General features: G+C 36.7%; 1 protein-coding gene across 3 annotated transcripts in view; it reads right to left on the bottom strand.

Annotated features, from left to right (window-relative positions):
* LOC140158755 (fibrillin-2-like) overlaps positions 1-26,117 on the bottom strand; it is a 124,825-nt gene that overhangs the window by 41,252 nt on the left and 57,456 nt on the right. For all 3 annotated transcript variants that reach the window (XM_072181959.1, XM_072181960.1, XM_072181961.1), the window contains 20 exons: positions 23,532-23,666; positions 15,975-16,100; positions 15,467-15,586; positions 14,440-14,559; positions 13,568-13,783; positions 12,529-12,654; positions 11,832-11,957; positions 11,132-11,257; positions 10,511-10,699; positions 9,936-10,061; positions 9,633-9,785; positions 9,369-9,458; positions 8,804-8,929; positions 7,574-7,699; positions 6,175-6,300; positions 5,306-5,431; positions 4,224-4,346; positions 3,647-3,772; positions 3,158-3,283; positions 1,044-1,166 (listed from right to left, as the gene is read on the bottom strand). In XM_072181959.1, coding sequence (XP_072038060.1) covers positions 1,044-1,166; positions 3,158-3,283; positions 3,647-3,772; positions 4,224-4,346; positions 5,306-5,431; positions 6,175-6,300; positions 7,574-7,699; positions 8,804-8,929; positions 9,369-9,458; positions 9,633-9,785; positions 9,936-10,061; positions 10,511-10,699; positions 11,132-11,257; positions 11,832-11,957; positions 12,529-12,654; positions 13,568-13,783; positions 14,440-14,559; positions 15,467-15,586; positions 15,975-16,100; positions 23,532-23,666 — 2,655 coding nt within the window. The remainder of the gene's footprint in view (positions 1-1,043; positions 1,167-3,157; positions 3,284-3,646; positions 3,773-4,223; positions 4,347-5,305; positions 5,432-6,174; positions 6,301-7,573; positions 7,700-8,803; positions 8,930-9,368; positions 9,459-9,632; positions 9,786-9,935; positions 10,062-10,510; positions 10,700-11,131; positions 11,258-11,831; positions 11,958-12,528; positions 12,655-13,567; positions 13,784-14,439; positions 14,560-15,466; positions 15,587-15,974; positions 16,101-23,531; positions 23,667-26,117) is intronic.

Genomic DNA, 26,117 nt, shown 5'->3' with positions numbered 1-26,117 from the left:
AAGATTTTTCTTATTTTTAAATTCAACTACTAGCCCCTCCCTGGTTATAAGCCCACCCCCATTTTTGAAGTTAAATTGCCCATCTAGGGGGGTGGGCTTATACCAGAGTGGTTACGGTAATTCCACTTCTATACTTGAAAAAAAAATCAGAAATTCAGAACATATCCAATTATAAACCCATAGTAAGTTTGCAAACTTCACTACCCCAACTTTGACATCATTCCTATGTTCGGTTGGTTGTGAATGTTAGATCTTTCCTATGCACAGATTAGGACCACAATATTCAACAACAGCACTGCTTTAGTTTCCATCATTCAAATTCATTCATCATTCATACAGCACTTTATTTTCAGGTTGTCCACTGCATTCTAGAATTCAGAAATAAGTAATTAATAGAAGATTTCACGATTAAATTTTTAATCTCCTCTCTGAACAAATACAGTCATTATTCTCCTCTTTTGAAAAAGCTCCACTGTCTTCCAGTGGCACAACATATCCAATTCTGACCCTTGTCCACACTTTCAAATCATACATACATACACACATACAATAGGCTTTTATATAGCGCCATTTCAAATAATCTTAGCACTCAATCAAAACAACATAGCAAGAAATAAATCCCTGAACAACATCTCTCACTCCACACTATATTTCATCCCTTCTACCCATTTACAAGTCGTCTGCTTACTCCTTCCAGTCCCAAGTCTTCATGTTCCAAAGAGCAAAGACCCACACTGCATACTCCAACTGGTGATAGGGCTCTGCTCCTCGCCTATGGAACAGTCTCCCTGTCATGACTAGAGGCATTACAACAACAACCTCTTTAAAAAAATCTCTGAAAAGTTACCTCTTCCCAAATTAGGTGGTTGTCTCCTCGTTCTCTTTTTTGCTGTTTTTCTCACTCTTGGTTTCTCTTAGCTCTTTGTATTCCTTTGGTCAAAAGATGCTTTATAAATATCCTTGTATGTATGTATGAGAAAACCTTACTCTACTGATAACAATACCTACAGCAGCAATACCAAACTGTACTACTGTCTACTCACCCAAGCACTGGTCTAAATTGGCAAAGAATCCGGGCATACACTTGCACATAAAGGATCCTCGTGTGTTCATACACTGAGAGTTGATAGCGCAGTTATGGATACCAAGCGTACACTCATCATCATCTGGTAGGAATGGAATAGAAATGGTCATGTCAATCCAGAGAAGATATCTCACACTTCCCACAATGCATTTCTCCAATTTCAATTTTCTGTACTAATTTGCTATCTGGCGCAACTTAGGTCGATAGTGAGCAAAATACCTCAATGAACACAGTACATCCAGATCTTATGTTTATTTCTTGACTATCGACCCATGTTTAGCCAGTCTATTCTCAAATTGAAAACAAAGGGAACCTGTACAATGTAATGGGAGTGTCATTAAATAAAATGAGGTGATGTGTCATATTGCAAAGGATTCTGGGAAGGCTAAGATATCATCTCTGATGTCAATCAATGATGATGATTTGATATGAATTTACTGATTCTTTAAATGTGATGCAACCATCCGAAGGCAACCACAGTAATATTGATATAGGCACAAATAGGAAGGGGAAAAATACCGCAGCAATTGTTATTAAAAAAAGCTTGTAACTTTGTAAGGCGCATGTATGCTGAGAGTGTAAGGATTTCAGCGATAACATAAGGCGTGTTTCTATTGGGACCGTTTACCGGTAAAAAGACGGTAAAGGGATTATTTCTGCTCAATAGAAACTGACCTTCCCGCTATTTACCGGTAAACAGGGCGAGTTTTTACCGGTAACGTTTTCCTTCTTGAGGAAGGAAAATAAGCGGGGGACGCTTACCGATAAGCGTCAATAGAAACTCACTCCGTTCCGATTGAATGCGCATACAGGGAAGAAAACGGAAGTTGAGTCGCGAAATTGACCTCTGCACCATGAGCTAGCTCCTACCATTCCGTTCGCAAAAATTCTTAGGCCTAATCACATACAAATATTTGACTCACTTGCTATAAATAAAGTAAATGGAAGAAATATTCATAATGCATTATCCCTGCATTATACATATTATGCTAAATATTTAACATGAGTTATGATTTATGACCCTAGTAAAAGCCATGAAATAAAACAACAACAACAACAACAACATCAGCGGATGAATCCAGCTGTGCATGCTAAAAAAAAATAGAAATCAACTCGGATCCGGGCGTGTGTGCTTCAGAAAATTAGAAAGATTTCATGAATTTAATATTATGTTGTCAATGTTAAATTACTATTCGCTAAAAAGAATTAACTGAAATTAAACTGTGAAAGATGAAATTCCAAGACCTATTTTTTTTTTATGCGCAACAATACTGAGTACTCACGTCGATATCACTGAGGGGATTTCCCAATGGCGTAATTTGATGTACGAAGCGAATGAAAACACTAATAAAAAAACATTATTCTTCAGTCTTCTTTTCTCATGTTCATGATGTTTGCTACCTCATTTTAGCCAAACAATTAAGAAAATACTACAATATTAAAATCCACAATGCTGCGATTGACTCGGGATTGACCCCAGTGCACGACCTTTCGCCGGCAAACTTTAAAGGTGTGTCAATTGGCGCTGTTCATCAGTGTTTACCGGTAAACAACGTGCAATGGAAACTGACCGTTATCCGCCTTTCACCGCTATTTGACGGCGAACAGTTTTACCGGTAAAATGCAGGGGACTCAATAGAAACACGCTAATAGTTGGTTACTGGGTAAGTTGATTGCCTCCTTTGAATTGGTTGAATGATCAGATTGCATCAAAAATATGGTGCACTCAGTTTGTCAAAAAAATGGGATTTATGTAGGCATGTGCAGCCCCGTCGTGTCAACAGCTAGCTACCCTGCTAGCCAATTGATGTGCTAAACTATTTCATTTTGAAGGAAAATATGTTGATTTGTGTTATTTCTGTCCACAGCACTTTACTGGTATCCTTCATGCTTAGCAGGCATTATAAGTAACATGTTGGAAGTAACATGTTGGAAGAAAATTTGAATTTGACTAGCCATATTAATCACAAATCTGCCATTCTAATGAGCTGAATGATGGGTCCACTTGTGTCTGACACAGTAAATGTTCTCAATACAAACATGCTATACCATACAACTACTAGTTGAAAATACCTGTGCAGCCTGTAAATGGTGGTTTGACTGAGTATCCAATCTCACATCGACAGAAGAATGAGCCGCGGGTGTTCTCGCAAATACCGGCACCACAAATCTCATCCATAAGCTCACACTCGTTCACATCTGAAAAGGTGGAAATGATATGATCAGCATCATTTACACATTAGAAGTAAGAAATAGCAATGTCCAGATTCAAATACAGAAATAATGTAATTACCAAATTTGTTTGATCTTCAATTAGCCCTCAATGCTTGGGATCTTTCTTATTCATGAAATATCAATTACCTGAATTAATTGAAATCAATTAATGGAATAATCTATCATTTATATATCTCTCATCAGACTAGAAGTTACTAGCTCAAAAGGGGATACTAATAGAGGCCCTATGGCAATAAGGGGAATCAATATTTTTGTGCTTTACACTCTAGCTGATGTTTCTATTTAATTAATACAATAGCTTGAAAAATTGCAAAAAACACGGCTTACCAAGGCAACTCCTGTAGTCCTCAGAAACCCTGAATCCCTCGTGGCACTCGCATCGGTATGATCCAATAAGATTGCTGCACACACCGCCACCACAGATGTCAATATTTTCAGCACATTCGTCAACCTCTATAAAAAAAAACATTAAGCAGGTATTAGCCTTTTATTTTAATTTGGTTCAAGTGTCAAAGTGTTTTTAATTTTCCTCATCAGACTAATTACTAATTATTTCCTCTTTTGGCATGCACTAATCTAATGTATTGACAAACACACATAGCTGCCAGTTATGCTTTTAATATTAAATATCTGCAGCTCATATCTAGCATGATACCATAACCAGCATTACACTGGCATTCAATACAGTCTGGTGTAATATACTACTCTTATGTATTAACAAACATTCATAGCGGCCAGTTATGCTTTATTATTGTATATTGTACCTCTGCAGCCCCTCATGTCTTGCAGGATACAATAACTAACACTGCACAGGCATCCATAGCTGCCTGGTGTAATACACTATTCTTATGTATTAGCAAGTAGTCACAGCTGCCAGTTGTGTTTTTATTTTTGTATATCATACCTCTGCAGCCCCTCATGTCTAGCATGATACCGTAACCAGCATTACATTGGCATTCAAAGCTGCCTGGTGTATTTACACAGATATGCCCGCATCCTCCATTGTCCATTGAACATTCATCCATATCTGAAAAGAGAAATCCGAACAAGATGGTATTGTATGAAAGAATTTAGTAAGTGTAAATTTCTTATTCAGAGACGTAACCAAGAGGTTGGTGGTGGAGGGACAGAATGCCCCCTCAGAAAATACTTGAGTGTAAAAGTAGGATGGAAAATATAAAATTATCTAATAAATTTATCTTTTTTTTTTTTGCTACTGTTTCCTTTTTAACTGAGACAACAATCTCAATGGCTGGGCTTTTGCTTCCTATGACCACTCAGTCTAATTATGCAAATCTTATTTCCTCCTCATTTTGAAGTCGCAGAGCTACTATAGTCCATATGGCTTCTTCGAGAGAGTGATGCAAGTGTGTGCTCCAGCGTGCATAGTGTTAAATCGCATGCATTACCTCAAAAAACTGGCGTTTACATGCGCGAATCAAAGGCAGTACATCTGTACACACGCAAAGTAACTCTGACAAAGTACTGATGTTACTCTCTCAAGGAAGTCGAATGGAATACAGAATGATTTGTGTTTTTTTCATATATCCAATAGTTCACTTTTTAAGTTCAAACACAGCATATAGCGATGCTGACCAAACGTAAACCACATCAAAGTATCACATACATTGTGCGAGTTAAACTGACCTTTCTCTTGTTGTGTTTATATTCAGTTTCCTCTTGTATCATTAAATTGATCCCTGTGCTTTTGTGTTGGTTCACAATGCATAAACCCTATAGAGGCCGTCAGCCTTTCGCCATCTTGTGGTACAAATGATACCCGTGTTCAAGCATCGGACACTACGCGCAGGGCTAGTCTAGTGATTTGGGTGTTTGCCTAGCACGCAGTAGGTCCTGGGTTTGATTCCAATGTCAGACCATTATCAGATTTGTTATCTGCATTTTGCACTGGCAATTCTTAATTTAAGTTGTTTCAGTTTTAATTGCACCACATTGGATGGGTTAATCTGATCTGATCATACATACCTTCACAAGACTTCTGGTTTGCTGATGGTCTGAATCCGGAATCACACATGCAGCGGAAACCACCAACCATATTCATACAATGGCCATTAGAGCAAACACCACGGCCAAATGCACACTCATTGATATCTGTAATACACAATACAACATAGTATGTTAATGTAAAATGTTAAATGCATATTTAAAATGTATATAATGAAGAGATCATTGTATTTAGAGTCCTTGATGAAGTCATGACTGTCTATTGTTTCTTTCCTATTTCTTTCTTTCTTTCTTCCTTCATTCCTTCTTTCTTTCTTTCTGTCAATTTGCTTCTTCTCCCACAAGCAACATCGTACAAAGACGTATCAATGCTATTAAAGCATTCATACATTCTCCAACATTTGGTGATTGTTTTTCATGATTTTCATCAAATGATAACCAAATATAAGATGTAAAATTCTTTCAAATGCAATTTTTTTTTTGATACTGAAATCGTCACGCTCAAGCAGCTGGGCATAGATAACGCAAATGTATAAACATTACATTATTAACCCTAATGAAAAATGCAAACACTCTGTTGCCTTCACTCATATTTACCTTTGATCAAAGTTTTTATGACCTATCTGAATGAATTTCAAAACATGTAATAAACAATGCACACACACAAGACATCATCATCATTGGTAGGCTGCAAAGAACACAAGACAGATGAACAAGAAAGAACGACGACTCCTATTGGTCCAATGGCTTGGTCTGAACAACAAGCTCCATAACAACAAATTGACCAGGAATTAGTTATTTCTCAGCATTCAGACAAACTAGTGTTCATGAATATTAATTCTGGAAAACTTTACTTAATGAAATGAAAACAGTAAGATATAGTCGCATACCTTTACACGATCTTCCATCTTGAGTGAGTTCCTGACCAGGTGGGCAATCACATACGAATGTACCTGGCACATTACCACATGATCCACCACGGCATAGGCCTGGAATATTTACGCACTCATCAATATCTGAAACAAAACACACACAAAAAATATTATATGATATAAGCATCACATGTATTGCCATACCTTATGTTCATAGCAAACCAAATTTGCATTTATAAGGGTTTTTCCCCTTCAATGTTTAAACAAACTCAATGTGACAATTTGAACCATTTAGGTGTGACATTTTTTGCTGCTACCAAAATTTTAATTCTGTCCGAATCTGAACATGCATGTCGATCAACCAAATGCTTGTAAACCAACTCACTAACATCCAACCTTTCTGAACCACACCAAAATACTTCACATAACTTTTACATGATTTTTGGTGCACTCACTCCCACACAACACACATGTATTAACATAAAGTTTGATCTTCTGTAATCACATCAGCAACTCATTTAAAAAGAACCAAAATTTGATTTTTTTTTTCAATATGAGACCCACTCTGACAAACCCAAAAACAAGTTGCATTTTTGACATTTCATGATTTGCATATAAACGTAAGCACTAGACAATAGGATTTAAAATGACACCAAAATTATATAAATAGCATCAATACTTTTCAAGATATGGATAATTTTGTAAATGAAACCTTTATGGTGTTGCCTAATTGCTATTCTGAGAAATGGGTCCAATAGTTTTCTCTTTATGCTTTACATGAGATTGAATACAGATTATCCTAGTTCAACTGTTAATTATTGAATAAATTAACTTCTTTTTACCGTAACCACTCGGGTATAAGCCCACCCCCTAGATAGCTGATTTCACTTCAAAAATGGGGGTGGGCTTATAACCGGGGAGGGGCTAGTACTTGAATTTAAAAATAAGAACAATCATCCCCATTTGCGTATGCCTGGTGTTAAAGTACCAATATTTTCTATCATCTGTGTCAATTAAAAAAAAATTATAAGTATGGAATGTTAATGATCAACTGATATTTTTTATACATGCTTTTAAAAGTGTTGTGAACTTTACAACTGGGCCTATACCCGAGTGCACCCTTGTTCCCAGAATGTTTTGAAAAATAGGGGGTGGGCTTATAGCCGAAGGTGGGCTTATACCCGAGTGGTTACGGTAATAACTAATATCAAGGATTTGAAAGTCCACTTAGTCCACAGTCAAATGCCATGAAATGAAGAATTAAAAATTTTCACAGCCATCTCTCTATCGTCTGATATAACACGCAAATAGCGTTATACTTAAAATAATGCCATCTCCCATGTTATATCAGGAGGTGATAGAGACACGGCTGGGTCTCAAAACAATACATTTATTCTATGACACTAATATTACTCACCCACACACATCTGCATCAGCATATGGTTCTCAAATCCAATATCACAATCACATGAATAGGTGCCAGGTTCATTGACACAGGTGCCGTTACCACAGATTCCAAATGCAATGCGACACTCATCAATATCTGAAATATATCACAAATGAGAAAAGGTAATAAGTGACTTATATATTTTTATACACTAATTCCAAATATGGTATAATTTATCATTATCTTGTCTTGATTTGTCTTAAAAGACTGTTGAAAGAGAAGTCATTTTAAATTTGCTGTTCAGATATGAACCATGAAAAGCGTGAAAATATTATAATATATACACTATACAGCAAATATTATGCATTCTATTACCCCACGACCCATTATTCAAAATCCCGCACTGTGATTTGTTGAAACGCGTCACGTGACAGACCATTAATTAGCGATAAAGTGTCAAGGGCAACAAACTTTATGTTCTTCTATCATCTGGCAGCGACAGCAAAGCGCACAGCACACCTGCTTATGAATGGAATGTCAGGGGTGTGTTATTGTATGTGCATACCTGCTTAGAGGGGAGAATGGAATGTTAGGTTGTGTTATTGGAATGTGCATACGCTTTGGCTACGCGTATGCGCTCCACCTTGAGGTAAACAACTTGAAATATTTGGGCAAAAAATTTGATATTTTCTCTTTAAATCACACTATTTTGTGGTAATAGAATAAAAATAAAGGGTGCAGCATTATCCTTTACGCAAATAATGTGTCCTCGGCAGTAAAAGCGTTTAAATAATGGGTTCGGCTGCGCCTCACCCATTATTTACGCTTTTACTGCCTCGACACATTATTTAAATGTAAAGGATCATGCAATACCCTTTATTTCTTAAATAATCACTAATACTATAGTCTGTATATCTACCTCGAGTCCCCGGCACTAGCTTTGAAGTTCAGCGTGTTCTGCGTTAGCTTAGCGTTACTTGATGCGTGTACATACTTTTACGCGCGCGATCAACATGTCTCATATGTACACGCAAGAAACTACGCTAAGCCAACGCAGCACACGCTTAACTTCAAAGCTAGTGCCAGTGACTTGAGGTAGATATACATTATACAGACTATATATGAAAGAAGATAATGTTACAGGCCAGAAAATTCATTCCATCTCACTGAGTAGAAGATGATGCACAATGATAACAGAACAATTATAATACACATAAGGAGACAAGCTGCGATACAAATAAATGAACATTCTGTACTTACCAACACAGTAGAATCCATACTGATCAAGAGCAAATCCCATGTCACATTCACATCGGTATCCTCCTATTGTATTCTGACACGCTCCGTTACTACAAGCATCGGGAAACATTCCACACTCATTGATATCTGACAAAGAATTCAAAGATTTGGTTAAAAAATGAAGGTGTGAATTTTCAGGCTATGACTGCTGTTCAGTGTCAAATCCCACCTTTTTTCATGAAAATGTTGAATTATACAGGATGGACAGAAAAAAGCACATTTTGTCTTGTTTTGCTTAAAAATGGAATTACGGCAAAACAAGAAAAGTAGCATTTCTGAGTGCTTGCATACTAAGCGATCAGAAGCACATACAATGCGTGTTCCTAGTCGTAAATAGCGACATATATGTGACCCTGTTTTGTTAAATTTATGCGACGGCAGTTTACAGGGCTTTATCAACTGCTCAGGTGGCTGACAACTTCCATATTTAGTACTCCCTGATGATTTTGCCACACCTATAACTATGGAGGAACCCTCAAGCAACTCAGACTATGGTTTTGTTTCACCATATCCTCTATTGTCTTACCTATAACAATGGAGGAACCATCAAGCAATTCAGACCTTGGTCTTGTGTCACCATATCCTCTTCCTCTCAAACATAGATCTTTGAACTCATCTGGAAAAAAAAACAGCAAAAATAAGCACCACAGATAAAATATAATTTAGTGAAAAATTGCGTCTTGTTCTTGGATATGTATTATTTTCTTAAGCAAAATGTATAAAAAATTATAAATAATATGTTGCAATAAAAATAATTAGTAACAACAAAAAATGATTTTTCTTGACAAACCTGATCCTTCAGGAGGGCATGCATTGCAGTCTGTTTCACTTCCCCATCCTTTGCCAATAGAACAGCAGCAGATAGCAACACGGTAAAGTCCTTCCACAGGGTCGATACATTGGCCCTCAGACCAGTCCAAGAAACACTGGTAACTACGTAAATCTGAATGTAAAAGCAAAATTAAAACAGGTCTTGATATGAAATACAATTTCACCAATAGATCAGTAGAATGATGGAATATAATTATAATAAAACTGTGAGACAGCTCTCAAAACATCTTAATCATGCACACAATATAATTTCTGAACTTACCAATGCAATTTCTCCTTGAGTTGTCCAGCGTAAGTCCAATATCACAAACACATCTGAAGGAGCCTTCTGTATTCTCACAACGACCATTAGAGCACACCATAGGGTTGATTTCACATTCATTAATATCTGATGGGGTAATAGAATTGAGCCAGTCATTTATAGAAATAAAAATATTATAATAAAACTTATTTTAATCAAGCATATGTAGCCCTCATAACACTGCCAGTATTGTCTACGTGCAGAAAGAACAACATAAAGCAGTCTTCAAATGACATCACTAGAAGAGCATATCAGTCTTTTGAGACTGCTATTATGCACAAGCAGTGCAATCCAATTTTAATACACTTGTCAAATAGCACAATCCAACAATGATCAACAACAGAATATTCTTTTGCAAAATTTGCATAATTAGAAACTGTGTTATTAATCATGAAGCAAGGTTTCCTGTACTCCTGTGATGCAATCATGCAGGCAAAATAATCCAGATGATGTGATACTTATATCATTTTTAAATTTTTGGCAAAATGCAAAAATCGTAATTGCAATTGTGATCCCATTTTACTAATCCCATTTACCTCTGCACACTCCATTATGTTCCATAAAGCCTCTCTGGCAGTCACCAAAAGACTGTGGGCAAGCTTCACACGGACTGCCCCAGGCACGACCGAAAGTTGAACAGCACTCTTCCCGACGCATCAGTCCCATGATGTCAGCCTCGCAACGTCCTAGACGAATCTCTGTCCAGCAGGTGCCCATACGGTTATCTGTCGTAAGATTCATTGCAATTAAAGGTATATTATTTTCTGTACCAATATTGTGTATAACTGCACCATACTTAGGGAGACCCAAGCCAATAGGGCTCTACAAATGGAGAAAGTAACAGGTCAAAACAGTGTTTTAGGTCAAGTTGAGGGTGCCAAGTTTGAATCTGCTGTAAGTTGAAATTTAAAGAGGTCAAATTCTCATTTTATAGGGACACTATCGGATACAGGAGTGAAATTCCAAAAGTGATTGAATCTAGTTGAAAATTGCTCCAAATTTGTTGTCTGCAATTGCCATGATTAGCACTAGTACAAATGTAAAAGTGACGAGTGATGTTTCATTTTTCAAAAGTGAATGCCCATCACTTTGCTAAGCAATCAAGTTTAAAATCAGCTGAACACCGAATATAAAGATTTTATTGAGTCATTACTTACCAACACAAAGCAGACCAGATTCATCCAGTTCCATTCCTGACAATAGACACTGACAGTTAAAGCTTCCTCTGGTATTTACACACATGCCATTGATGCATGGGTTGTTTTGACCACATTCATTTTCATCTGAAATGGCCATGATAAAAAATGAATGTGTTAACCCTGATTGGAGCTACAATATATATTTATGTGTGCGACTGTGTGGAAAGTCCTGTTATGTATTATAAGAGTTAGGATTAGACGTCAGGTGGTGATTTTTCATCACTGTGGCAATGAATCATTGAAAAAGTTTACTTTGCTCTTTTTTTTCTCTTTTTTTTTGTTCTCTTTTTTTTTGTTCTTACTTGGTGATTGTATACAACCTGCAATCCTGGAAAAAATGTGTTCAAACACCTACTCTAATTCCCACGTTCTTCATAGTATAGTGTGCATGCTATATAAATCACTAGAAACTAAGAATTATAATAGTGTTGGGTCTCAATGTTCATCTTATGTATACCCTCCCCTTTCCCCACCAAATAATGATGGAAGAAGGTGTGGTGAAGATGAGCATATTAGGCATGCCAACATTGTAAGGGGGTAGGAGAGGGACTATTTCCAATTAGGCATTTAAAGTGTTTGAACAATTAATTCTAAGATTGTAGGTAGGTCATTCATATTAATAGCTGCCATGAAGGTCATGTAGTATATCCTTACTTACCTTGGCAGGTAACACTAGCTGGATCATAGATAAAGCCAGTAGGGCATTCACATCGATAGCTGCCTGGTGTATTTCTGCACTGTCCGCCATTGCATAGCAGTCTGTTGATGGCACATTCATTTGTGTCTATAATATGAAAACAAAACAGAATTATTTGGTGAAGCAATCAACAATTAAAACGTTTTGGATGCACTTAAAAAGTTTTTTAAAAAATAGGTAAAATAAAATTTCAAGGAGTTACAAATTTTGACATCTGAAAAGTGTGTCATTAAAATATTTTTGAATGACAACTGGCAAAATAGCACGGTCTTCTGGAGAAATAAAGGTGCCATCTTACTTGGATCTATCCTCAATATCATTTGTTATTGAAGTACATATCAGGGCCAGGAAAGATATAGTTCTTATGTCATAACATTAATTACATGCTGCACTTAAAAACCAAATTTAAGTCATCTTATTATCACATCACATAGAAACCCATCTTACTTGCAATATTCAACCCAATATATATTTTGCTCCAAAATCTCTTTTCTGAATCCTTTAGCATTGTTGCAATGTCCATATTCAAACCCAATATTGCTTTTATGATTGCCACCTACTAGATCTACCACACATTACAAATCTTACCCCAAAGATTCATACAAACTTACAACCCCAAAACAAATTATACCCAAACACCCTGCCTTTTTTCACATACCTCTACATCCTTTGCCATTGTTATCCATTTCAAATCCAGGATTACATTTACAATGATAGTTGCCTTCCAGATCTTCACACACACCATTGATGCACAGGTTGGAGAACAATATACACTCATTGATATCTGAAATAAGTAAATTATAATGGAATAATATAGTTAGATGATAAATTAAAAACAATCATTTGTGAAAGCTAATAGTGGTCATAGGTCATAGGATAGTGTTTTTTCTTACACTATGTACTTAGCAGATTGAAATGTATAGTTTCTCCATGGATTTACATTTACTAAAGGCAAAGAAATAAAGCCCGTGTGTTAATTTTGATTCAGATAAGCTTTGAAACAGTTTCATGAAAGTCAGTGCTTTTCAAATATTGTACATTTACAGTTGTATCTTTACTAAACGTAAATACATACACTTAACACTAAACACACACATATTCGCACACACACCCTGCACATATTTCCACCACTCAAAGACCTCCAAACTCAAAATGTGTGTCATCAGAATAACTGTGCATCATCACAAACATCCTCAGAAAAATATGAATCTTAGACATGAGCATCATGAGAAGAATCCATATGCATCCCAATTTCAGTAAAATGTAAAAAAATAAATGTAGATATTTATATAGCGCTTTATGCCGTAAACAACTTCAAAGCGCTTTACATTTATTCCGCCGTCATTAGAATATGTCGGGACCACGTTTGCAGCCTACAAGTGGTGCAGGGTCCATCAGTACAACGACTGTGACTACCCCTAATAGCTTCCCATTGCACCTGGGTGGGGTGAGGCAAGCGAGGCAAAGCACCTTGCCCAAGGGCGAAACACAGTGGTGGGACGGGGAATCGAACCCACGCACGTCGAGCAAGCTCTCAGATTATGAGTCCAAGGCCGTAATCACTGAGCCACCGTGCCCAGTAGTATCTATGATCCGTTTTTGGACAGTAATCGTTGAAAGATAAATAGTTTGTTTCCAATTTCAATCATACATGGAAATAAAAAAACATGCATATCACAACCACATTTCACACTTACTATTATTATCCATATCCCTTCCTGGATGTGTGCCACACAATCGCTGCCATTGTTGTGTGCCTTGTTGTGGACATGATAGACAAGAAGCACCCCATCCAGTTGCCTTATCCATTGCGACTACACTGCAACAACACTGGGAGATAGACACCTGCATAGCAGATTGGTGAGTGCACTGGCCATCTCGGCTGTGTAGGTAACAGTAGGCTTGACCTTGTTCTGAAACAAATAAAAACATATATATGGTGCTCTGAATTTATGAAGATTTTATTATACGGTTTAAATTATACTCCATCATGACTGTCAATGTGAGGTATAATTGTAGAATGATTTTTAATGACAAGACCCCATTGAATTTGTGTTATCAATACTACCAAAGTCAGTAATAAAGATATTATTGGAATGGCATCTATTTTTAACTTTAATCAAATTAGCACATCCAAATACACACCCCTACACATACAGACAGAAATTACGGCTGCACAGTGTCTTTCTGAACGAAGTTGAACAAAGTTCAGAGGAGACAAAAAATGAGTGTTGCATTTTACTGGAATTGAGAGTAAAGTGCCTCTACTAGTACTAGACTCAAGATAAAGAACGAGTGAAATTACTCCACTCAACCTAAATTACTGATGACTTGCTACATCTCTGCCATACATATTTCCGCACTTCAGTTGATCAGGAACCCCACTTACCTTCACAGAGCCCCTACCTGAACCTCGCCCAATCCCACTAGGCAATGGTTTCTGTAGATTTCAAGATTTCAACGTAGATTTCCATCTTTAAGAAGAAAGAGATTATACATATGGAAAGATAATGACATTTCCACATCCAAAGACTCCTCTAACCCTAATTTGATCAGAAAGCTAACTTACCTGAACAGGTTCCCTCATCACCACCACCAAATCCCATTGGGCAATGACACCTGTAACCACCCTGTGTGTTGATACAGGTGCCCATCTCACATGGCTCCATGGTCCTGCACTCATCAACATCTATAATGACAACAAAGCCAGTCACAGATATATTCAATGCAACACAAAACATAATTCTATCAATTTTTCCAGATTTTTGAATTAATATATCAAGGGGTCAGTGACACAAAGACGTAACTCCATTTTGGTAATTCTGAGAAAAATGAGTGATAATGGTCCACATCTTATGTAGTTAAGTCTATTATGTTTCACTTGCCATTGATTTCAATGGGGTGCTAAATGGAGTTACTTCTAAGTGTTTATTGAAAAGTGCTCAAGTTTCTGAAAATTTTGATATCAATATCTCATTTTCGCAAAAAAAATGGAGATATGTCTTTGTGTCACTGACCCCTCGATATTACAAATCCATCAGAAATTAAATGAGTATGATTTATCATCTATATGTCCCATTCAACGTATGACCATGAAGCGTAGTATAGCTTCTGTCTTTTTTTTATCTTTCTTCTTTTTAAGAATGTACCCTGATTTTGACAGAAAGAAAACCATGAACATTTGGATTTTCTCCTTCCTCATAAGTCATAATACACAATATACAGAACATAGAGCAGAGTATTTCTGTGATATCACATGCATCCAATATGTCAGGTGTGCTTTTATAGAATAAGCACAATTTCTTAACTTGTTTCAAATGATGAGAGGTAGAGAGTTCTTTATTTCTTTGACTATTTTCAGGCTTGTAAATAGCAAGTATGTTAAGTCTTATTGTATCAGGGCCTGCTTGGAAATTAGTGCTTGCCACTGAAGTAGGTTAAACACTCAATAAAATGAAGGCATACGATGTCTGAGTACCTCGGACTACCTGTTGTGCTTCTCACCATTACAGATACCTTGTGTATTAGCCTGGTATAGTTTCAGGTACATAAATAGCTGCCACCTAGTACCTAGGACTACCTGTTGTGCTACTTACCATTACATACACCTTGTGCATTAGCCTGATATCCATTATTGCAGGTGCATAAATAGCTGCCATCTACATTCTCACAACGTCCATTCCTGCAGAGTACGTCACTTGAACACTCATCAATATCTGTGGACAACAACATTGAAGTAACACTGCTAATATATCAAAGGTTTTGCTTGCATGTACGTTTCAGAGTGGAATAATGGCAGTTTAGGTAAAATATGCAAATGGTCATTAATATTCAAATATGCAAAACACCTGACATAAAATTATACAGCACATGAGGCCCAAAAATACAACAGAAAATACCTGGAGCTTAATTTTTAAATTTTCATTCACTGAACCACACCTGTAAGTTAAGCCCAGTTACAAAAAAAAAAAGGTCAAAAAAATGTTCACATAAGGATGCTTGTTTTTGATCATTAGTTTTAATGTTTGCTTCTGTTTCTTTTTCCTCCAGCATTAAACTTGGTGTTTGATTGCTTTTGATAATAAATCCAAATGTCAATCTTACCAACACAATACCGTCTGTCATCTGAAAGTGTATATCCCTGGAAACAATTGCAGATGTAGCTAGAGCCTGATGTACTACATGTACCATGAATACATATATGTGGGTCATCTCTGCAGTTAGTAGCAGCTGAAAAGACAAAAAAGAACAAGGAAATCAACAAGTCGTTACTATTAATTAAAAAAATTTTAAATATTAAAAATACATTAAAAACATACCCAAGAGTCACATGTTGTTTCTAGGCTGTACATGACCTCTTAATATACTACAGTATTCATAATAATACCCAAAAATCTTATCCAAATCTGGATGTCTCTCTATAAGTTGGTTCAAAAAGGGTAACCCTTTGGCATATCTTCCTGATACTGTATGTACTGCATAACCATTTCATTTTAAGTCATCTTCATCCATACAGCCTTATTTAACAGGTTCAGACCAAAAGATCACTGAAGCCTTATAACTAACAATTTTTAGAGAAGGAGCGGATTAAAGAGTTGATTAACATATGGCATACTTTTAGCTCCACCTTAGGTTTTGTTATAGATGGGGACGAAGTAGAGTAAGGTAGCAACGCATCTATGGAAGCAAGATACTTTTAAAAGGGGTGAAAAGGAGGTAATCAGAGTGAAACAACTTTTACTCAACTGGGGGGACTTACCTAGCATGTATGAACCATGTAGGGAGATAGTGACCAAAGGTCACTAATAAATCCCTCATCTAGGTTGGCAGTCTGATGAAGGTAAAACTTGTGACTGAAAATTTGAGGTATCTCTTAATTAATTTTGTGTTAAGTTCATAGGTTAAAATGACATATTACAATGTCTACTAACACAAATTTACTTTATAGGGCTTCATCACTGGTTGGTTGGTTCCCTAAACATATTCTAGAATAGCATTTCTGGTGCGACTGCACAGTGAATCAAAATCATCGTCAGAGCGGCAAGCGGCAGGAAAGTATGAAACCAGCATAAGGCATCCAATACTTAGTAGTCATTGTGAGAACACCAACATGACAACCTACCATGAAAATCTGCCTACTTAGCAAATATTTCACTAAACACACAAGAAGAATCAAACTCCTTGTCATATGATATGTCACCTCTGATCACATATAGGATTACTGTACATGTAGTACGAAAAGAAAATACAATATTCCCTGAAAAATTGCCAAATCCTTTTCCAACACCAAGAGGCCGCAATTTGAACTCAAACTCACTCTCATTTCCAGAATTTGTATAAACTGTATTCATATAGAGCATGAAAAAAAGAAGGGAAAAAAGGGTTTGAACAGAAAACTAGTTCAATTCTGCATCAGTAATCCTGAAACAGTTGGTCCAGTTGCTGCAATAGGTACCACAAGAAACATGGTCTCTTACACAAATTAGACAACCTGGCTGGCTGAATAATCCTTCAAATTTTTTTAAATAATATCGTAATTTTAAAATGTTACATCTTTCATAAATGTCCAAATAGAACTTCTATATTCTCTGACGTCCCCAAGGAACCTCTGACAATGTGAGCAGTCCATTGTTGGCTAAGCAGGATATTTTCCATGTACCGGAGATGTGTTTTTTTAATGAAACTGTATTTAATAGGCTAATGAAAGTTGAATACTAGTTTCCTGTTGCTGCCTGCCTCAAATTTACTTATTTGTCAAAACTTCATTTTGTGAAAAATTGAAGGTTTTTGACAAACTATTTACATAGTTTCTTGCCAATAGGGCCAGGCACTGGCGGATCCAGGACTGCTTCCCCCCGGGGTGCTGTAAAGTTAGTGACCAAAACGGGGGTCCAGGGCCCGGGGGCAGCATCCCCTTTGCCTAGGGAAATTTTGCATTTCTCAACTCAATTCGTGCAATTTGGTGCATACTCTTTTTTGTGTGATTCATACCCGGGGTGCTGCAGCCACCAAAGCACTCCCTGGATCCGTGCATGAGCCAGGTATGGTATATAATGAAATTGTAAGCATTCCCTCCTCATAGTATTCAATTTAATTTCATTTTTAAACGTTTTTGTACTTAAGTATTGTACACAATACAATAGCCAAACACTTTTTAATTGTTTCATGGTTGGAAAATACACACTTGTCTCACTGTATGACCTACTTTACATTTCAAAGCAGTGCAAAAATGAATTTTACCCAATAATGAATAATGAAAAACTCACTGCCTTCCATAACATACTTCCATTGGCTTTAAATAATACAACTCAGAATTTGTCATATTGTAGAGTCAAAGGTCCTTGAACTGAATATCTGTTGAAGAGATGGTTGTGATCTATTGATGACACCAAACACAACTGTGCATTTGATTTCCAGATGTGAATCTCTTGCCTTGGGATATGGAAGTGGACTAGCAGGATAGGGGTCAATCAAAAGTCAACACAATGGGAAAAACATTTGTATTGTACACAACAAGTTTTTACATCTCTCATGTTAATCTAACCTATATATGACTTCTGGCCTATTTGACTGTCTACTTAATACCAACACCCACCTAAACATGGGGTACACCAGGTTGCCAATTTAAGCACTCATTTACGACTTGCTATGTACTTCTGTCAATTACTTTGCCTTGATGAACAAGGGGTCAAAATTATGTCAAATTATGCACTTTTTTTGATCAAAAGAACTGGCCTGTATATAAGGAGATGCTTTAGCATCAGACTTTGTTGGGCTCTTTTGAATATTATTGCACAGAAGAGGTTATTTCCTTTCTCATTCTGATCATTAGCACCTTTTCACGTTAAATCTTCATGAATTTCCAAAAGTGTCACTCCCTTAGCTATCATTACTTGCTCAAGCCTACAATATAAGCACAATGTTACTGATTCTGTGCATATCATATTCCACTCAATTAAGTGATTCCAAAGTTTTGTACATACAAGTAAAAAATATAAATATGCAAATAACATGACACAAAACTATACAGCACATCAGGCCATCATATACTACCACCATACCAAGTTTGAAGTCACAGGGTCATATGAAGGCCTATACAATACCAACACAACCTGGTTTATTGAGTCTAGCCTGCCCACCTGGTTAGATTTGTTGTATGTCACCATGGTTACTGACAACACTGCACAAACTGTGATTTCATGTAATATTTTGGATAAAAGATGGGCAGCATCCCCACATGGCCTGTGATGTCTTCAGTTTAGGCATATAGTATGTGCATACACAGATATTGGTGCATAGTTGTGCTGCAGGAAGGCATCTTGGTTTGGCACATTTTGGTGGCATATAAAATGTCAACACTGCCCAAATACATACTTTGCTTCACACACATTAAAGTGAAAGGGGTAACATGTTTGACACATGATACATGTTAAATGTAAATCCAGATTTCTTGTTGCAATTGAACTTTAAAGACCCTAAGGTGTGAGAAAAGTAAGATTCAACAAGTTATACCTCCATGCAATAGCTGCCTTTACTCTGTCAGATTGTTTGGGGTTAATAGAAGAGAGATTTAATTTGGCAAACCAAAAATGGGTACTAACAAAAATTATGCATGGCAGGTCCAAATTGCAATTTACATATATGCAAGCCATCTACAGTTACCTGTTGACCTGAAACTAGAATTCTTTAATCTCTTATAAACTCTGAGCAATGTTAAGATTCATGAAAAAATGGACTCATATAAGGTTTTTTTCAATAAAACAATTGACATGATAGATGAAAGAAAACAAAAGAAGTACAAATTTGCCTCAATAATTTCTCAAATTAAAGTTTATCCACAATTATGATACAACATTAAGCAGGGAAAATGGAATATTTACTTTTGAGCAACCAGTATAACTCATGACTATTTTCTATTCAAATGTTTGACACAAACCACAAACCACAGATTTTGATTTTACCACATGGGTGATTACTCCCAGGTAAAATGCTATTGTTCTTGGCATAGATTTAAATAACTTTGTATTCAATCCCACTGAGTCCTGATTTTTGTCAGTTATCAAGCCTTCATAAAGTAATCACAACTTCTTGGGCTTGCATCATTTATTTCGGATCCTCACATATACTTGTGTCTCATATTGTCTTATGCCCTGCTAGGTTGAAACATATAGGTCACCGCATTCTTCAAAGATATAAATAACAAAGGCATTTGGACTTCAAGTAATAGAATAATAGAAATTCCCTATTGAATTCAAACAAAAATGAAAATATCATTATGATTCAATGTGCGCAATCAGAGCTCTAGCTAGAGACAACATTCATGTATTTTCTTTTGATCATACCAGCTGATTGTATTAGTGATGTTTCAAGGGACACAATAGCTGTTCTATGTGAAATCCATACACCCACTATGGAAGATATGACCTTTAACTTTTTTTTTAAATTGAGTGTGAGTTACAAATGGGGATTATCTGAATTGGTGACCCGACCTGTAATCTACACCCCAAGGTCTGTATGCTCAAAAGAAGTTAGACCAGATCTAACTTTAGACCTGGCCTAGCTATGGAGGTTAGACTTGGGGAGGGATCCCTCTCAAGCAAGCCTTGAAATAAGCGGGCCCGGGGAGCAAATTTACCCTCGTAAAGCCACCAATTGCTCCTGGTCCTTGTAAAATTCACATGAACCAGGAGCAATTTTCTAAAATAAATTGCTCCTGGTTACAGTTTTGCACTTGATGCAGTCGAGCTGTATTGTATGCAGAAAAGGATTTAATATTGAAAATTGCTCCTGTTTCTTCAGAAATTGCTCCTGGTTCTTGTAAAATCCCAGTGAACCAGGAGCAATGTTCAAAACAAATTGCTCCTGGTTCCAGTCTGCTTATTTCAAGGCTTGCTCTCAAGGTAAAAAAAATGAAAGAGCAGCCATCTAATATTAAGCTACTGCATTTGCCCTTAGCAGGAGCTACAATAATAAAGACTAAGGGATATGTAAACACTAAACAGGTCCTTTCCATAGTTCTAATCTCCATAGTTAGTTTGTTGTTTTGTGCATATGGACCCAAGTGTTGGAGATTAAGATCATGAATGCCTTCCGTGGAGGGGGAGTGTTGATTTCAACCGGAACAGACCATTGTACAACTCCCCCAACAGGAAGTACAGCACACAGAAGGGGTAATAAATTTGATGATGTAAATTGATTCATCATATGGGAGGTGATGGCATAGATCTGTGACTCCTCCTGGCTGGCAAGCTGCTTAACCTCATGAGTATTTACTTTTTGCAATTGGAAACCAATTTGCAATGCATCCAGACTCATGATGGAATGTGGGGATTTAAAGGAGTATTTCGTGATCCTAGCATCCTCTTTATGACATTTTTAAGTAGATATCCATGAAAAAATCTTATTCCCAAAATTTCAGTTGATTCCGATTTTTGCGTTTGCGAGTTATGCAAGACTATATGTATTACACTGCTCCATAGACAATGTGTTGTAATTTCGTTCTAGTATACCAGAACAAAATTCATTCTGGTATACCAGAACGAAATTCAAATTTCACGATATCTTTGTTAAACAAATTAATCTGCAAGAAATTTTTTGTATATAAACATTATGCAGCCAGAGGTTTCCAGTGATATATAAATCTCAACTTTTTTTGAGAAAAGTGGGGGGATGATGCTGTGGATCACGAAATGCCCTTTTAAGTATTTGTCAATTTGCATTAACATAAAACATTTAAAACAAAAGTTGAAAAAACACAGTAAATGCATTGGTTACTTTGTAATATTGAATTAAAAGGGTTTTTTTAATTATTACCTGTAGCACAGTCCTATTTGAGAGAATTATTAACAGCTTATGCTACTTGATACATATTCTGGGTGCCAATACTGGGTGCCAATACTGGGTGCCAATACTGGGTGCCAATACTGGTTAGAGTTTTAACAACCTAATTGCAATTTTTACAAAGGAAACAAACCAAAATATTGTCAATGTCCTAAAACTACATCTATTAGGTAGCAAGGTATTATGGAGATTGTTTTGGAGATCAGAGATACCACTAGGTTGTTTTAATGAAACCATTAAGTTGCTTGAAAATTTTCTGGACTTTCGGTTGATTTTGTAGAACTTTTCAAATAATAGCCGCATTTGATCTATTTAGCACTGGTGGGGGGCACTCAACTTTAATTTTGAACTGATTTTGTGTAAAGTAGGGGGTTCTGAACTTAAATTTCAACATATTTTTTGGTCTCTCACAAACTAAAATTGGGCCACATTATAAGCTGTGAAATTTCTAAATTTTCAAAAACATTGGAGCTAAAGAGCTGAATTTTGCAAAAATGCAGCTAAAGAACTGGATAGTGATCTCCAAATGTGGGTCTTCGAAAGCTGCCTGAGGGCCTGAAAAAGGGTCCTTGCAAGTACATGTAGCTATATATTAGGCAAAAGAAGCAGTGGCGTAGATTTCTTTTTGACATATGGGGAGATGGGGTTAGAAAGAAATTCTTGAAGTATAGTGAATCCAGTAACTTTTGGCGACCAAATAAGTTTATGGTAGAAATGCGCGTAAAGCGTGTGAAAAATTTTGCCAAATTTAAAGCTAAAATGATGAAATATGGTGCAAAAGTGGAATATATGCGCGTGAAGCGTGCAAAAATTGGCACTTTGGGGCTAAAATGGCCAAATATGAGGTTAATTTGGTCAGAAACACACATAAAGGTGTCAACATTGGGGGGATGATTGTATGGACCATCCCCCCTGGCAAAATATTGGGGGGGATTTATTCCCCCCCCCCCGGATCTACGCCTATGAAAAGGTTTATCTCTGGTCTTACAGGAGGATGGATATGCAATGCAGTATGCAGTAGTTGTTTTATGGTGGATTTTTTTCCTGAATGGATCTTAAGTCCTTTTCAGACTTTTTGATGATTTTGCAGGATACTTTCTTCAAATAAAACAACAAAAAACAGAAATAAAAGAAAAAAAACTGAGTAAAAAAAAACAGAGGGAAAAATGTATTTCTGCACAATTTAATGAATGCGCGCACACACCACCATGTAATGCTGCTGTGGGGGGATCACTACGCCTCTCTACAGTGAGTCTGTTACATTCCCGGCATTGAATAAAGCAGGTACCCATTTTACACCAGAGTCCTGGATGGGGAGAGGCAATATGGGTGGAAATCCTTGTCTAAGTGCATACCACATTGATGCCACTGGGATTCGAACCCACAACCTAGAGCTACCTTGCGATTCTGAGTCAAAGTCTTAGCCTGCTGTACCACCATGCCCATTCATGATTTCCCTGTTTAACCCTATGAGAACTACCTGCCGATTGGCCAAAAAGAAGTTTTCATTATCAATTGGACCAATCAGTAACATTGTTAGAATAATATCACCACACAAAAAAATCGGGGTGAATTATTTGCAAAGCTCCATTCTGATTGGTGATTAAAGTGAAGATATCACGTAATTGACCAATCAAAGGCAATGTTAGATCGGCAGGTAGTGCTTAGGGGGTTAATTAACATTTTTAGCCAAATTTCATGATACAAGTGCACTAAATGGGCACAGTAAACAGGTGCACTTACGAGAAGTCAAAACAGGTGCTTCGATTCAACATGGTTCATAATAGACCTGCTATCAAAATCAATACAGTGCATACTTACTTGGGACCTGGGAATAGCAAGCAGTTCCATCAGAGCTGAGTTGGAAGCCAACATTGCACTCACAGTAGTAGGATCCTACGACATTGGTGCATTGACCATTTTTACAGATGCCTACCTGAGTACACTCATCATCATCTGCCAGAGAGTGAACAAAATAAATCAGAATTTAGTGCACTAAACCATAATTTCTTGATTTCTAGTTTTATTATTCATGTTTGTGTTGTTGAATTTGTCCTAAGGCTAAAATATCTTAGCTCAGTACATTGATGTATTTTACAACTACAGTTTTTACCAAAGAAGAACAGCACTTGTTTACATTTTGAGAGCGGTTCTGATTGGCTGATTCAATCGCCTGACAACAACAGGCGAGGTAATCTGATTGGCCTATTACACGTCAAAATGTTGATCGGCGCAAACAAAGCTCCACGTATAACAGCGCATGTCGCTCATTAACAGGGTGCTCGCGTCAAGCTAAGCAAGGGACTGCCGCAGTGCCGCTCTTCTCTGAAACCAAGTGTAGCATGAACATTTAAAGTAATACTTTTTATCTTTACTTCCTAACAACTATCATAAGTCTCTTTTATCACTCAAATTTGATTGTTTTTTGCAGATTGTCTTCAGAAGTAGCATGCGATGGATTGATTGAGGTTATTGACAAAACATGATAAGTTTTCATTCTCAAATGATGAATTATCTTCTTCATTTTGTACTTTTTGAAGCACAATCTAATCATGATATAAAATCCATGAATATAGCCTACGTATTGTAATCACTATCCTCATTATGTAGTCTTACTCAATGAAATGCAATACAAGTGGAAGATTAAGAGTGACAAGATCTGGTCTGCTATTTTAAATGTGGAAATCAGCAAAAATAAGAAGCAACAAGCATCAAGAAATGCAAAAAAAGGTATTTAAAAACTTTTCAAAACTATGTATGCTAGAGAGATGGAATTTTCAGCATTGCAATATTAATAGAAGGGATTTAAATTGCGATGATTTAAGGCTATCAGGTTGTGTTGAATTTAAAAATATAATGCAGTATTAAGTGTACTTGGTAGTGACAATATGGATTAGCAAACTTAGAACAAGTGACAGCAAATTCATCATGGTATCATCAGGGGTAGCGCTACTGTTTTAGTACAAGGAGTCCAATTTCAAAATTACAGATCACAAAACATAGAAACAATTGGTTAAAATGACCTTACAATAACTTCTACTCCCTATTCCAGAAAAACACAGAACTAATTTTTTGGAATAAAAAAAATATTATCCTGTTTTGCCACATGAAACATAGCTAAATCCTAATCCTTTAGTTAGTCCTAACTAGTGATAAAGTCAAATTTTAATTTTTAGCCAATTTTTGGAAATAAGGGCCAAAAACATGTGTTTTTAGGGTGTTTTTCATATGCTGTGACAATCAAGCCCAAAGACTTGTACTAAGACTAATTTCAGTTTATGCATTCTAATTTTTGGAAAAGACATGTTTCATTCTTATAACCAACCATTTATTACCCCCAGATGAAATGAGGCACATTTTACTCAAAGTTTTGCTGGCATATCTGTCAGGAGTATCTCCATTTATTTGTAAACCAGAATTGGATTTAACTTCAGCTTATCCAATGAAATACGGACCCAAAGGGTACCGTTATATTACATCAAACTTGGCTTAACTTTTCAAGAAAATTTCTCCAGAGAAGTTTACATACATTTCTTGAGTCAATCCTTTAATATAAATTCCTTAGAAAAGTGCATATACATTAATTCTACTTTCCTGAAGCCGGAAACATTCAGGAAAGTAATCTGGATATTTGACATATTTCGTTCAACTTCTCATGCACTATTTCTCAAATTTATTAGTGACGAATTATTGCTATTTGTAAACACTTATACAATTACCTATGGTGATCCAATTATTTTCATATAATTGGATTCAAGATTAAATTTGTGGCCCTGTCCCTTTTTTACCGCCACAATTTTGACCTGGATAGTCTTTACTTTCCCCGTAAATACAGAGTCTGTTCCCATCTACATGTACACACAGTGTTGGCTCACCCGAAGATACTGGGGCCCTCCCGGAATTTCCGAGCCAATTCCTAAATTACTCACCCGAAGATACGGGGCCCTCTCGTAATTTCCCGAGCTCATGCCTACACTACTTACCCGTAAGGCACGGAGCCTCTCCGAACAAAGTGTGGCCCAACTTCTCACAGAGAAGTTAACCCAACTTAATCCCTTGTATAAGATACGGACCCTCCAGGGAATTTTCCCGGGCCCTTTTGCACACACACAAAGTGTGGCCCAATCTTATCTTATCATAGAGGGGTTAACCAAAATTAATTTCTTGTAAATGAAATGCAATGAAGAATGAATGAATGAATGAAAATGAATGAATTTAATACGGGGCCAACTTCTCAGAGAGAAGTCTGAGAAGTTAACCCAAGTTAATTCCTTGTACAATACATTTTAAATGCATGAAAGAAATGAATGAATGAAAATGAATTAATGAATATGGGGCCCTCCAGGGTATTACCCCAAGCCCTTTTGCACACATGCAAGTGTGGCCCCACTTCTTGTCTCGCAAAGA

This window comes from Amphiura filiformis, chromosome 8, assembly GCF_039555335.1.
Source record: "Amphiura filiformis chromosome 8, Afil_fr2py, whole genome shotgun sequence".
In the NCBI taxonomy this organism is placed as follows: domain Eukaryota; kingdom Metazoa; phylum Echinodermata; class Ophiuroidea; order Amphilepidida; family Amphiuridae; genus Amphiura; species Amphiura filiformis.
Note: the sequence above shows the minus strand (reverse complement) of the source record. Positions and strands in the feature narration are given on the sequence as shown.